The sequence below is a fragment of the Lepidochelys kempii genome, chromosome 4 (assembly GCF_965140285.1).
Source record: "Lepidochelys kempii isolate rLepKem1 chromosome 4, rLepKem1.hap1, whole genome shotgun sequence".
Lineage (NCBI taxonomy): Eukaryota > Metazoa > Chordata > Testudines > Cheloniidae > Lepidochelys > Lepidochelys kempii.
The window spans coordinates 67,433,890-67,448,550 of NC_136383.1; the positions used below are offsets into that span (position 1 = coordinate 67,433,890).

Genomic DNA, 14,661 nt, shown 5'->3' on the forward strand with positions numbered 1-14,661 from the left:
GAACACTGTTAATTATTAAAAGTGCCTTCCCCAGCTAATGCGGTTTGTTTTTCTTTCAGTTACAAATCACACAGTATGATGTGCATAAAAGAATTGTTGTATGCATGCAACTCACATGCCACACTGAGGAAGATGCATTTCCTCTTTTAATGTTATTTTTCAATTGAGTTACATGGTTGCAGCAAACAGAGATGTGCAGGTCCAGCAATGAAAATATTCACTATCTAAGGAGTGTTAGGGTACAGTAGCCCATGAATGCTCTTTGTAGATTGTTTGGCCATATTGCAGTTCTGAGAGAGAAATAAGTTTTAATACAATCATAAAATATATATATATACCAGAGACTCAGTTAAGAACAAAAGAATAGCCATAGTGGGTCAGACCAAAGTTCCATCTAGCCCAGTATCCTGTCTTCCAACAGTGGCAAATGCCAGGTGCCCCAGAGGGAATGAACAGAACAGGTAGTCATCAAGAGATCCACCCTGTCGCCCATTCCTAGCTTTGGCAACAGAAGTAAGGGACACCATCCCTGCTCATCCTGGCTAATAGCCACTGGTGGACCTATTCTCCATGAATTTATGTAGTTCTTTTTTGAACTCTGTTATAGCTGTGGCCTTCACAACATCCCCTGGCAAAGAGTTCCACAGGTTGACTGTCCATTGTGTGAAGAAATACTTCCTTTTCTTTGTTTTAAATCTGCTGCCTATTAATTTCATTTGGGGACCTCTAGTTGTTGTGTTATGAGAAGGAGTAAATAACACTTCCTTATTTGCTTTCTCCACACCAGTCATCCTTGGTAGATGAATCCAAATTAATTAGAGCTCATTTAATTAATTAATTAGAGCTCATTTAATTTTTCAAAGATAATGGAAAATCCATGAGTGTCACTTTATAGTTGTTGCCCTATACTGGACTGCTTTTTTATTTTTGCTCATAGAATCATCAGAATCATAGAATATCAGGGTTGGAAGGGACCTCAGGAAGTCATCTAGTCCAACCCCCTGCTCAAAGCAGGACCAATCCCCAATTTTTGCCTCATATATTTTGCAAACTAGTAGAATTAAAAATTGATAGAAAACTATAACCACCTCTATCATACTCCCCTTGGTTGTCTTTTTCCAAGCTGAAAAGCCCCAGTTTTATTAATCTCTCCTTGTATGGAAGCTGTTCCATGCCCCTAATAATTTCTGTTGCCCTTTTCTGAACCTTTTCCAATTCCAACGTCTCTTTTTGAGATGGGGCAACCACATACACATGCAGTATTCAAGATGTGGGTGTACTAACATATATGACAAACTGTACACGTATCAAACCCAAGCACTCAAGGAGGCGTAGCTTCTAAGCCCTGGAAATATTACTATACTTTTCAAAGCACTCCTGATTGACTGACATACTCAGTTTGCTCCCCTTCTACTCAGCTTATCTACTTTCAATATAGTGGTCATCAGCAACTCAGTTTCCCTTTGCGGGCAGAGTAATTCAAGACAGACACCTTAAATAACCCAGGATTACACTCTGAGCTGGGGTAGGATTTCATTAGAATCTGACTTGGTATTGAATTAATGGCGCCCTTTTTAATACCAATTTGTGCACATGCTACTAAAACATCCACACTCCACAATCAGACCTTGCTTGTCTATCCTACAAAATTAAGTCAACTTTATCTAATTCAACCTCAAGCCTCCAAATTAATTGAGTCAATTGTGCATGGCCACACCATGCTCATTGTCTCGATGGAGTGCATCCTCAGTAGCAGTGCCTGCATCGATGCACAAAGCAGTGCATCATGGGTAGCTATCCAAAAGTGCAACTTGCCGCAGTGTGTTTTGGGAAGTTTGTGCAATGCCTCATGGGACCAAAACATTGCCGCAGGGGAGAATGGGAACATTGCATCGGCATCCCATGATGCACTGTGCTCAATGGCAAACAACCCAGTGGGTTTTGCACCTTAAAACCGACACGTGTATGCCATAACCCCAGAAGCATGGAGCCTGCTCAGTTGTGCACTCTTGCTGTGAGCAACTCAAACACCTTGCGCCTTCTCCTGCAGTATTTCCAGAGCGAAAGTAGGGTCCGCCGCACGAAACATAGTGATGTCCTGCAAGTAGCCCTGCTGCAAGCCATTGGAAAAAAAACAACAACAATTCACAGTTGCTGCTGGCCATCACAGAGCAGCTGCACTCTGAGCGCTGTTTCTGGTCCCATGAAATGAGCACTCTGGTGGGACCGCATCGTTTTGAGGGTATGGGATGATGAGCAGTGGCTGCAGAACTTTCGAATGCGGAAGGTCACCTTCCAGGAACCTTGTGCAGAGCTTTCCCCCTGCCCTGCAGTTCAGCAACACAAAAATGAAAGCTGCTCTGACAGTGGAGAAGCGAGTGGCAATCGCTATTTGGAAGCTTGCAACACCAGATAGTTACCAGTCAGTGAGGAATCAATTTGGAATAGGAAAATCCACCGTGGAAGCGGCTGTGCTCCAAGTGAGCAGGACCATTAATCAACTTCTGCTATGAAGGGTAGTGAGTCTGGGAAATGTGCAGGACATAGTAAATGTTTTTTCTGTGATGGGATTTCCTAATTATGGTGGGCTGATAGATGACCCGTATATCCCCATCTTCGCACCAGACCACCCTGCCACAGAGTACATTAACTAAAAGGGATATTTTTCAATGGTGTTGCAAGTGCAGGTGGATCACAGGGGGTGTGTCACCGACATCAACATAGGATGGTCAGGAAAGGTTCATGACATGCACATCTTTAGAAACTCGCGACTGTTCAAAAAGCTGCAATCTGGGACTCATTCCAGACCACAAAATGAACATTGACAACGTTGAGATGCGTATAATTATCCTGGGGGACCCAGCCTACCCCTTGCTCCCATGGCTCATGAAGTCATACACCAGCTGTCTGGACAGCAGTAAGGAACTGTTCAACTGTAGGCTCAGCAAGTGCAAAATGGTGGTTGAATGTGCCTTTGGTCATTTGAAAGGGCGCTAGAGAAGTTTACTAACAAGGTTGGACCTTAAGAAAAGAACATCCCCATGGTTATCACTGCCTGCTGTGTGCTCCATAGTATCTGTGAAAAAAGTGGGAAAATTTTCCGCCCGGGTGGGCAGTTGAGAGTGATCGCATGGCAACCATTTTTGAGTGTCCAGACACCAGGGCAATAAGAAGAGCACAAGGGGTGCTCAGTATCCTCAAGGCTTTGAAAAGCTGTTTCAATAATCAGACACAGTTATGTGAACTGCTTGTATGCATTTTGTCTTCCCAAACTTTCACCTACCCTGTATCACTGACCCTGTAAAGCCCACCCCCAAGCCCACTGCTTCTACTAAAAAACAAAAACAAAAAACAAACATTTATTTCTCAAATCTATTTACTTTATTTAACATAAATAAAGAGGGGAAACGGGGAAAAAAGGTAATCTGGAGAAAAGGGGTTGTAAAGGTGGAATGGGAGAAACATTTTCAGCTGTGTAACATAATACCACATTCCAGACCATCAAAGGTCTGTGAATGTTCCTTGTATCCTCCCCCTAAGTTAAGTGAAAGGGACAATGGACTTTTCGCCTATGCCTCAGGGAACACTTGTGGGAGGGTGATTCTGTGCCAGGCGATGCTGGCTGGCTGTCCACCAGGGTATGCAGAGTAACTTTACCCTCCTGCTTCTGTTCCTGCAGTTCAACCAGATGCCTCAACATGTCTGCTTGGTCCCTCATAATCCAAAGCATCTCATCCTGCGCCGCATGCTCTTGCTCATTGGAAGCTTCCTGCTCTCCATCCTCCACACTGTCAGCTCTCTGTCAGCTGTCCTGGAGATGTTCATTATCTTGGTGAACATGTCTTCCCGCGTTCTGTCTCCTTCTAATCAGCGAAAATTTGCTTTCAGGTGTTGATGACATGCCGAAGGACACATTTCCAGCTGTCAGTCATGGGGAAAAAAATAAAATAAAGGAGCCATTGTACATGAATAAAATGTTTCCATAGCAAGGCCATTTTCATTTTTAAAAAACAAACAAACAAACAAAAAACCCTACACCTTACGCTAGGTGCAAGCCATAACAGTCAGAATCGGTAATCATTCATGTGCCGTTTTGCTGCTCCAGCCATGGTGAGTAGGCCCCCTGGGGTCATGGGTGACCGCATTTTTAATGACATTTATGGCAGGCTCATTTCGGGAGCAGAGGTAGCTAGTCAAACAATGGCCCTTCCCCATAGCACCACAGGAAGCTGTTTACGAACGGGGGTGGGGGAAAAGAGAAGGGTGTTCGTGTTTTCACTCCCAAATTGCAGAATCTCTCACGTGGGGCCCCAGTCCCTTATCAGCCACTTTAAACTACTTGCCAACCTATGCCGAGCACAGTAAAGGCATAGTAGCGATCACATGGTTTGGCGATCTGGAATGTGTGTGGGAGGGTCTACATGCCATTTTTTCACTTGTAAGAGCACTTTTAATGAGAACTTTCCCCGTTTCCCCTAGGCGACCCTAAGTGATATCAGTTTCCCGAGGGTAACAGAGACGGAAAGGAAGGAGATGCTGCAAGCGTCTGGGTATAGACCCAGTCCTTATGCTGCTATGCTGTGTATGCCAGCAGAATTAATTCAGGAGTTACACAGAAAAGTGTCCTACTCTGGTGGAAGAAATAAGACTGCCCTGCCCAGAAACCTCCTGCAAAGGACTGCAGAGTACCTTCATGAAAGTTTCCTAGAAATATCCATGGAGGATTCCTGGGCTATCCCAGTCCACAAAAAAAACAGTCTTTTCTGGCGGCCATCCTCTGCCAGGCTGGAGCAGCCTCTTGTAAGCAGAGAACCACAGCACCTCGCTTTTTCTTCACAGTAAACATGCAATACCACTGAATGTGCATGCCCACTAAAGTTTTACTGGATTTTGATTGTAACTGTATACTCATAAGAGGTGCCTTCCCCAGCATCACGGTTGGCCACCGGGATGTCCTGCAACCTACAGGTCTCCAGCGTTAAAAATATTTCCTGGCTCTCGGGGAGAATGGATCCAGTGCTCGCCTATCTCCCATTCTCCTCCTCTTCCTCATCCACCATATCGTCCTCTTTGTTGTCCCTAGACTCTCTCACCTGTGAGGTGTCCACGTTGCTTGTGGGGGTGCAGGTAGGGTCACCCCCGAGAATCGCATGCAGCTCGTTGTAGAACCGGCATGTGGGGGGTTCAGCACCAGGACGACTGTTCCCCTCTCTTGCCTTCTGGTACGTTTGGCAAAGTTTTTATTTTCACATGGCACTGCTGTGTCCCTCGCACAGCCCTTCTCCCCCATTCCACGAACGATCGTTGCACAGGCATCAGTGTTTCTTCTGCTGGATCGGAGCTCTGCCTGCACAGACTCTTCTCCCCACACAGCGATGAGATCCGCCACCTCCTGTGCAGACCAGGCCGGAGTGTCGTCTTTGGGGCATGTAGTCTCCATCATCAGCTGTGCTCAAACTGGCATGTTCCCAATGCTGATCAGACAGGAAATGGGAAATCAAAAATTCCCAGGGCTTTAGCAAGGGAGGGGCTGTTTCCGGTGTACCTGGCTGCAGTGCAGCAGAGTTGAGAATGATCTCCAGAGGAGCGTTATGAGACACCACCTGGAGGCCAATTAAGTCGAATTACACAACGCCTCGCAGTCGACCCATGAAAACCAAATTAAGCGCTACATCTCTCACAGAGGTGGATTACAGAAGTTGACATTAGAGGCGACTTGGGTCAGCGGAAAGGACCTGGCAGTTTAGACACATACATTAACAGGTTGACTTAAGGCAGCTTCCTTCGACCTAACTTTTCAGTGTAGACCAGGCCTCAGTGTGTTTTGAAAACACCTCTTTAGGGATCCTTACTGTAGCAAAGAATTAGGGAACTGGTAGCTAGACTTAACCGAGTAAAAAGTTCCCTTTACTTTTTGACAGAGTCTAGGAACAGGACTGTTTTCAAAATGCTGTTAATCTAAACCCCATTTCAAATAAAGCAAATTGAAGTTGATACACACTAGGCCACTACTAGAGGATCATCTGCCTTACAGGAAAAACTGTTTCCAGGAACAAAAATTTGCAATAGTGCAAACAAGACAAGACAGATAATCCCAGAACGTACTCTGGGTTGGGCCTGTTTGGAAATTCAGAAATGTGTTCTACGAACATGAGTATCCAGGACCCAATTAAATGTTCATTAAAGTCAGTGAGGGTTCTGGTTGCGTCTCCAAATATTGCAAAACTCAAATTCAATGGGAAAAATTTATTTATTTTAATGACTAAATTATGCAATATGTGCGCCTATTTGAAAAATGTTTTAACCATCCATGGTATGTTGAAAACATGAACAAAAGTCACAGCACAATCCCCTCAACATCTCTCTATAAAACACACTGCCACCATTCATTTATTAAACAAAACCAACTCCCCTATTCTCCAGTTGACAATCTCAGCCCCCAGTCGTGCCCCTCCCCCTCTAAGGGTTAAGTAAAAAGGACGTCTTACAGCATGCCTAGGAGTCTCATGAACTCAGGTGTCAAATATAAAGGGAAGGGTAACCACCTTTCTGTATACAGTGCTATAAAATCCCTCCTGGCCAGAGGCAAAACCCTTTCACCTGTAAAGGGTTAAGAAGCTAAGATAACCTTGCTGGCACCTGACCCAAAATGACCAATGAGGGGACAAGATACTTTCAAATCTGGAGGGGGGGAGAACAAAGGGTGTCTGTCTGTCTGATGCTTTTGCCGGGAAGAGATCAGGAATGCAGACTTACAACTTCTGTTAAGTTAGTAAGTAATCTAGCTAGAAATGCATTAGATTTCCTTTTGCTTAATGGCTGGTAAAATAAGCTGTGCTGGATGGAATGTATATTCCTGTTTTTGTGTCTTTTTGTAACTTAAGGTTTTGCCTAGAGGGATTCTCTACGTTTTGAATCTGATTATCCTGTAAGATATTTACCATCCTGATTTTACAGAGGTGATTCTTTTACCTTTTCTTTAATTAAAATTCTTCTTTTAAGAACTTGATTGATTTTTTCATTGTTCTTAAGATCCAAGGGTTTGGGTCTGTGTTCACCTGTACAAATTGGTGAGGATTCCTATCAAGCCAGGAAAGGGGTGTAGGGCTTGGGGGGAAGACATCTCCAAGTGGGCTCTTTCCCTGTTCTTTGTTTAAAACACTTGGTGGTGGCAGCATACGGTTCCAGGACAAGGCAAAGTTTGAACCTTGGGGAAGTTTTTAACCGAAGCTGGTAAGAATAAGCTTGGGGGTCTTTCATGCAGGTCCCCACATCTGTACCCTAGAGTTCAGAGTGGAGAAGGAACCTTGACATCAGGCTATTTTGGAGTAAGTTGGGGAGCCATTTTCAAAGATGAGAAGGAAAACATTTCACAGAAAACACATTCGGTTATCAGCCCTCTGTCTTTTACAGTAAAGGGGATCAAGCTCAAGTGCCCTCATTTATCACTACTGTGATGGTGTGTCAATGGCAGAGATGGTCTCTCAAGCAGACATGTTTCAAGCCATTTAGTATTTTGTAGGTTAAAAGCACCACCTTAAATCCACCCAGAAACCAACAGGCAGCCAGCACAGATTACAGAGTACTGCTTATATAAGCTTACACTAAGAAGCACCACTTAATAAGCAGGCAGCTGCAAAGCGCACTGATTTTAGTCAGGCAAGGATTTCACCCTATATGTATCTAATTTCAACAAGTAATACAGTCACTATTAAAGACCTGCACAGCTAAAATGGGAGAAAAAGAGGCTTGAGAAACCCCAGGCAGGGGTTTAAAATAATGATTATGGGGAGCAAGGAGCCAATCAGCAGCCATCTCCTTCTGGCTGCCCAACAGGTGGCACAGCATTCATGGACAGAAGGCCCCTTTCATTCTAAAGTGGTCTGGCACCTTGCAGATCTAATCAACTCTCTCATCTGTTAAAATCAGGTAGCATTGTTTGCTACAAATAATTATGAAACAAACCAAACAGCTGTTTTTATAGGGGCACTCACTAGTGACTTAATGTTTTTCTTATTATTTCTAATGCAAAATCATTTTTGGAATTTATATTTTAATCAGATTCTATCACTGTGAGCTGAAACTTGTCATGCAAAGTTTCAGAATCTAGAAATGATGTTTTCCCCTACTCAGTCAAAATTCAGTTTTCCTTGTTGAGTTTGCTGTATGTATACTGCATATTAAAAATAGCTTGCTATGGTTTGGGGGGATTTGTTTTAGAATTAAGAAATGAAATGTAACATTAATTTGTCTAAAGAAATTAGACAGTGATCAAATTTCTACTGGGATTTAATCAAAAAATCAGTTACTGTAACTATCAGTTAAACAATGTTTGTCTATTGTTTATGTAAATGCATATAATACAAATAATCTGAAATGTATTTTCTCCTAGAAACTCTTTACGATACCCCCCGCCCCCATTCTACCTCAATTATTGTGTATAGCTCTCTTCCTCACCTAGATTCCACATTCCATAGCAACTTTCTCATATCCCACCCACCTCATAAACTCAGACTTTAGATGATCATGATGGTCCCTTCTGGCAGTAGTGTGGCCACAGAACTTCACCCACCCACTCCTGCAATACACCCATAACCATTGGCCGAGTTACTTAAGACCTTAAATCATGATTTAAAAAAATTCAAGTTACAGAGAATCCACAATTTACACAAATTTAAAATCTGCAAGTGACCCATGCACCATGCTTCAGAGGAATGCAAAAAATCCCAGGATTTCTGCCAATCTGACCTGGGAGGAAATTCCTTCCCAACCCCTAATATGACAATCAGTTAGACCCCGAGTATGTGGACAAGACCCACTGGCCAGACACCTAGAAAAGAATTAATGTGATTGTCTCTCAACTTCAACTCTCTTAATTGCAAAATGATTTTTAATCACAAAGACTTCATTTAAAATTAACAAACACACACACACACACACACACACACACATACATTAAGGAAGAAGCATTTTAAAAAAAAAATAAGCACATTCCTCCGCATTGTCATAGCATCTCTTCCCCTCTAAGTCTCCTCTCTTTCTATCCACCTCTTGTGTGTAACTCTCATTAAAGTCCCTTCACTGTGAACATGCTATTGTAGCTATCAGGAAAGAAGTCTCCGTCTCTAAAGTGCTCTGTTTTAGAAATTCAAAAAGCAAGGTTATAGTCGCTCTCACTCTCCTCCTAGCATGCTTTGGAGCAAAATACAAGAACTGGATTAGATGGACAAGGGAATATGCAGTTGTCTAGTCCTTGTTTTCATACAAGAAGTTTAAGGGTTGAAAATGTCTAATGGCTCGACTGTTTTGTTTGCTGCATCTCACTCAAATGTTCAAAAACCGATCACTGTACTAAAGCATTTTTACAACTCCTCTCCATCCATGCCACCCTCAACCTAAGGACTGTTCTTGCAAACTAAAGAAGGGACTTCCCTACATTAAAGGCTTTCTATACTACAATATAGTAGACAAGCTTGTCAGAGTCCTTTGACAACAGAAAGCATCAATAGGGCTCAACTGTCAACTTTTGAAGTGATTTCCCAAGTCTGAACAATGCCAAAATAGCTCCCAAAACATTTTTATCCAGCAATCTTCATAAACCCGACTCACAGTGGTTGCCCCTAAGGTTCCATTTGGCTTTCTCACCATGATTGCAGAGAGATGCTGTGGAGCATGCTCAGTGCAGGTGGAGTGTCCAAAATATTCAGCAGCAAACCTCTGGCAAGATCTACTGAGCATAATTAAGACTACAAATATTGATTCTCAATTGTTTATAACTCAGCAAAATCTGAATGGATTTTTTACAAGGACAGCTAAAGCATCTAACTCTAGACCCGTCCTCCTTCCAAGTTCCTCTGCAGAGTGCCCCAAGGGTCGGTCCTGGGGCCGGTTTTGTTCAATATCTTTATTAATGATCTGGAGGAGGATGTGGATTGCACCCTCAGCAAGTTTGCAGATGAAAAACTGGAAGGAGTGGTAGATATGCTGGAGGGTAAGGATAGGATACAGAGGGAACTAGACAAATTAGGGGATTGGGCCAAAAGAAATCTGATGAGGTTCAACAAAGACAAGTGCAGAGTCCTGCACTTAGGACAGAAGAATCCCATGCATCACTACAGACTAAGGACTGCATGGCTAGGCAGCAGTTCTGCAGAAAAGGACCTAGGGGTTACAGTGGACGAGGTGCTGGATATGAGTCAACAGTGTGCCCTTGTTGCCAAGAAGGCAAACGGCATTTTGGGCTGTATAAGTACGGGCATTGCCAGCAGATCGAGGGACATAATTGTTCCCCTCTATTCAACATTGGTGAGGCCTCATCTGGAGGACTGTGTCCAGTTTTGGGACCCACACTACAAGAAGGATGTGAAAAAATTGGAAAATGTCCAGTGGAGGGCAACAAAAATGATTAGGGGACTGGAATACATGACTTATGAGGAGAGGCTGAGGAAACTGGGATTATGTAGTCTGCAGAAGAGAAGAATGAGGGGGGATTTGATAGCTGCTTTCAACTACCTGAAAGGCGGTTCCAAAGAGGATGAATCTAGACTGTTCTCGGTGGTAGCAGTTGAGACCATTACTCCTTGTTCTGTCAAGTTGCCATGGGGGAGGTTTAGGTTGGATATCAGGAAAAACTTTTTCACTAGGAAAGTGGTGAAACACTGGAATGTGTTACCTAGGGAGGTGGTAGAATCTCCTTCCTTTGAGGTTTTTAAGGTCAGGCTTGGCAAAGCCCTGGCTGGGATGATTTAGTTGGGATTTGTCCTGCTTTGAGCAGGGGGTTGGACTAGATGACCTCCTGAGATCCCTGATATTCTATGATTCTATGAAATCATGGAAGTGTTTGACCTCTATAAAATTTATAATAAAAAAAACAAAAAAAAACCCTTGACAAATATTTATAATGGGAAGTGTTAAACAACCTTACATAGGTTACTATTGCCCTCCCATTATTTTCTCCAGCATTTTCTCCATATTTTCTCCTAATAAATAATTAGTTACAATAATTGTGGATATAATAATTGGAATGCTACCTTTCCCATTGTGGTCCTGTTTTAAATCTACCAGAGTAACACCAAAAAGACTTCACAATTTCATAAAGGTTTAGAGTTATTATTTTTAAAAAGGAATATTATACATTTTAAAGCATTTACAATGGTAATACATTTTTAATAGGATAATTTCTTACCTTGATCAAATGGTTTACCCGGACTCCATGTGCGGAAATAATCATCCTGGAAGGGGAAAAACAGCCTACATTTAACATGACATAAGAAATCAATGCATACATACAAAAAAGGAATGCAAAATGCAGAAGATATATATACAAACCTCTACTTCCTGCAAGGGGCAAGCAATAAAAAAAAAAAAAGTTATAGTTATCAAAACAGAACACACTGCTTGCTTGGAATAGAAAGCAAGCATACAATACAATTCACATGCCATGTCAAGCATTAACTGAAACAGATGATGTATACTATTATGAAAAGCAAGAAAATACAATAGCCATGTGCAGGTTTTACTTCTGCTTATAACATGTTACAGTAATTATGATGTGAATCTAAAATATGTTTCTATAATGTTAACAAACAAGCTTATTGAATAAAATAAACCAGAATGTTACATTAATACTGAACTTGTCTAAAGCTAAGTTCTCAAGTTATCATGAATAAAAAAGTAGTCTATAACAAACATTTCCAAATTATATAGGAGTTGTACATAGAGATTTTTCTCCAAGAATATACCAATCACTCAATACTCTCAAGCACTCCATTTCCATTTAACAAATAATCAGCCTAACCATTAAGACTGACTCCTGATTAAATCATGTATTTGCCTATGTGCATGAGAATAAAAACTAATATTCAAACATCTTTATTGTAAAACTTTAAGATGTTTAGTAATAAATAAAAAATTTGCAACTGTAGTAGGAAGAGAGCCTGAGACATAAGCCCTGTATCATAGGTCTGGTATGAGGCAGAACCTGCTTACAGAATTTGGCAAGAACAAGGCTGATATTGCAAAAATACACATTTCTAAGAAGTGCTAGCCACAGAGAACTCACACAAACATCCTGATATTAAGTGGTACCAGAACATCCCAATATCGAGGATGGTACAAAAACGTTCCCCAAGAATAAAAGAAACACATTGACCCTTCCTAAAAAGATAAGGTCAGGATGATAGTATACAATAAAAACGTTTTAATTAAACCATCATGTACAAGGTAATGGGTAATAATTAGCCACATTAGGGGGCAGTAACTAACTATGTTAGAGAGGCAGTACTAACTTGTTTGTATCAGGGTATAAAGATGTATTTCAGAGGAAGTATTTTTCTTTGGCCTAGGGAGAAACGGAAAGTTCTGCCATTCACTCAGCTGGTTCATTGTTACAGGCATACATGTATTAGCGGTCCGGTAAAGTCTGCGGAATACTAGTACCGTGCTTTGTCAGCAATAAACCTGGCTAGGTGCCTTTGTACCTTAATGAATCTTGTGGTAATTGGGCGGTTCACTCAAGGTCTGCCATACCAGCTGTTTGCCCTGGGCTGGGGCAGCACAGAGAGGAAACACACACATGCAGCCAAACATCTAACCACAACAACAATACATACCAATAGCTTAATTCTTTGATGTACCCACTGATACTAGAGATACAAGATGAAGACTGGGAAAACTGATGGAATCTCAAATATATTCAATTCTACTTTATGCCTTTTCTAGAATAATCTCAAATAGATTTTACTGGACATCAGAACGTCTACATAAAGTTTATTTACTATGATTAATTAATTGGATAAATTACCAACCAGCAACTCTATTTCCCCCCCCCCTTTTTTTAATAAACAAAAAACTACAAAAGCTTGGTCAGATCTTTTCATAACACTGGAAATAAAGAGACATGCCTTTACCCAGAAGTTTCTGTGCTGAGATCCTCTAGCAAACACCAAGCAATGGGTACTGAAATCTCAGAGGCAAAATGTACATTACAACTGTCCATATGTTCATGATAAGTTAAAGAGTTATCAAATACAGCTTTAAGGGAGAAAATATATTTGCATAGGTGAGGAAATAGTGAAAAATACACTAAAATTTGGTTTCACATAGATGCAAAAAAGCGGTTGTAGTATAAAACAGATCTTTCATGCATGGTGTTAATAAAACTTATTTTTACAATACATTTGTATCATATACACTGAGTTCATGATCCTATGCTGAGCCATGCCAACCTTGGAAAGGGAAAAAAAAAAAAAGAGAACAGAACCTTAAAGTGGGAAGCACTCCTCTACCCTAATGTTGATGGCTGTGACTGTTGTACAAGTTAACAGTCTCTGCACTGTAGTATACTTTTGTTTGCCTGCCTTTGTTCCATTCTTGAAAAAAAATACAGCAATATAAAATGGAAGAAAATAAAACAAAGTTATAAAAGCTTATGAAAGCTGAACAGAAATGATAAATGATACTTGTTTTTCTGGTTGTATTCCTCCTTATCAAAGTGTGGATTCTCTATTTTCTGTCTATATCAGGGATCTCAAACTCGAATCACCACGAGGACTAGTACATTGGCCCGAGGGCCGCATCACTGACACCCCCCCACCGCTGCTCCGCCCCCACTCCACCCCTTCCATGAGGCCCCGCCCCCCCTGCCTCTTCCCACCCCTTCCCCACTCCAATCCAAACCCTTCCCCAAAGTCCCCACTCCAACTCCGCCCCCTCCCTGCCCCTATTCCAACCCCTTCCCCAAATCCCCGCCCGGCCCCGCCTCTTCTCCGCTTCCTCCCCTGAGCGCACAGCTCCCTGCTCCTCCCCCCTGGAAAGTGCTCAGCGCCTGGAGGTAGGCAGAGGAGTGGGGACACAGCACGCTGGGGGGAGGGGAGCTTGGCGAGCTGCCGAAAATAACCCCACGGGCCATGTGTTGAGAGCCTTGGTCTATATAATGTTCATTATAAAAGTTGAAGGAGTACTCAATGCACATGATGATCAATGAATCAGCTGAACAGAGGAATACATATAACAAACTTTAAGTATATCATTTCTGTGATTAACTTGTAACATATCAGGCTGATGAGACTGCAACTTAGTTTCCCTTCAATTCTTCAACAGAAAACTTGGACCCCTGAAGTCAAGGGGAGTTTTGCCAATGAGTTCAGTGAGGCCAGAATTTCATCCTTAGTGTTGCATCTTACAGTTTATTCAATAAGTCTCCGATCAGACATACATGGGTGGACCTTTGTGCTGTGCCACATTAACTTCAAATAGGTTCAGCTGTGTGGAGCTAGGGCCTAGCATATTAGGAAAGTTCCAGAAGTCAAAAGTAATTTTGTAGGTAATGTTACATTAAAAGAAAAATCTGAATAAGGTGCTAAAAATCTAAGAGCTAAAAATCAGTCTTTTCCAATTTAAAATTGCTGTGGGGCTATATGGTATATTTATGTGTATATATTTTACATAATACACACACACACACTAACAAAATGGTGTGTGTTCAAGGCTTTTTTTTCATTTTTCTTTCTTTTATTTCTATGGTCTTCAAAGGTAAATTATTTAAAAAAATTAACTTCCATCATTTATTTTCTGTATCTGATGCATTTTGTTAGCTATGATAAGACACAGTACCGACAAAAATAAATAAATAAAAAGTTTAAAAACTCCTCTTTTCTGAAA

General features: G+C 41.7%; 1 protein-coding gene across 2 annotated transcripts in view; it reads right to left on the bottom strand.

The window, feature by feature from the left end:
- Window positions 1-14,661, bottom strand: part of SPOCK3 (SPARC (osteonectin), cwcv and kazal like domains proteoglycan 3) — a 386,051-nt gene that overhangs the window by 240,676 nt on the left and 130,714 nt on the right. For both annotated transcript variants that reach the window (XM_073341561.2, XM_073341560.2), the window contains exon 3: window positions 11,186-11,231. In XM_073341561.2, coding sequence (XP_073197662.2) covers window positions 11,186-11,231 — 46 coding nt within the window. The remainder of the gene's footprint in view (window positions 1-11,185; window positions 11,232-14,661) is intronic.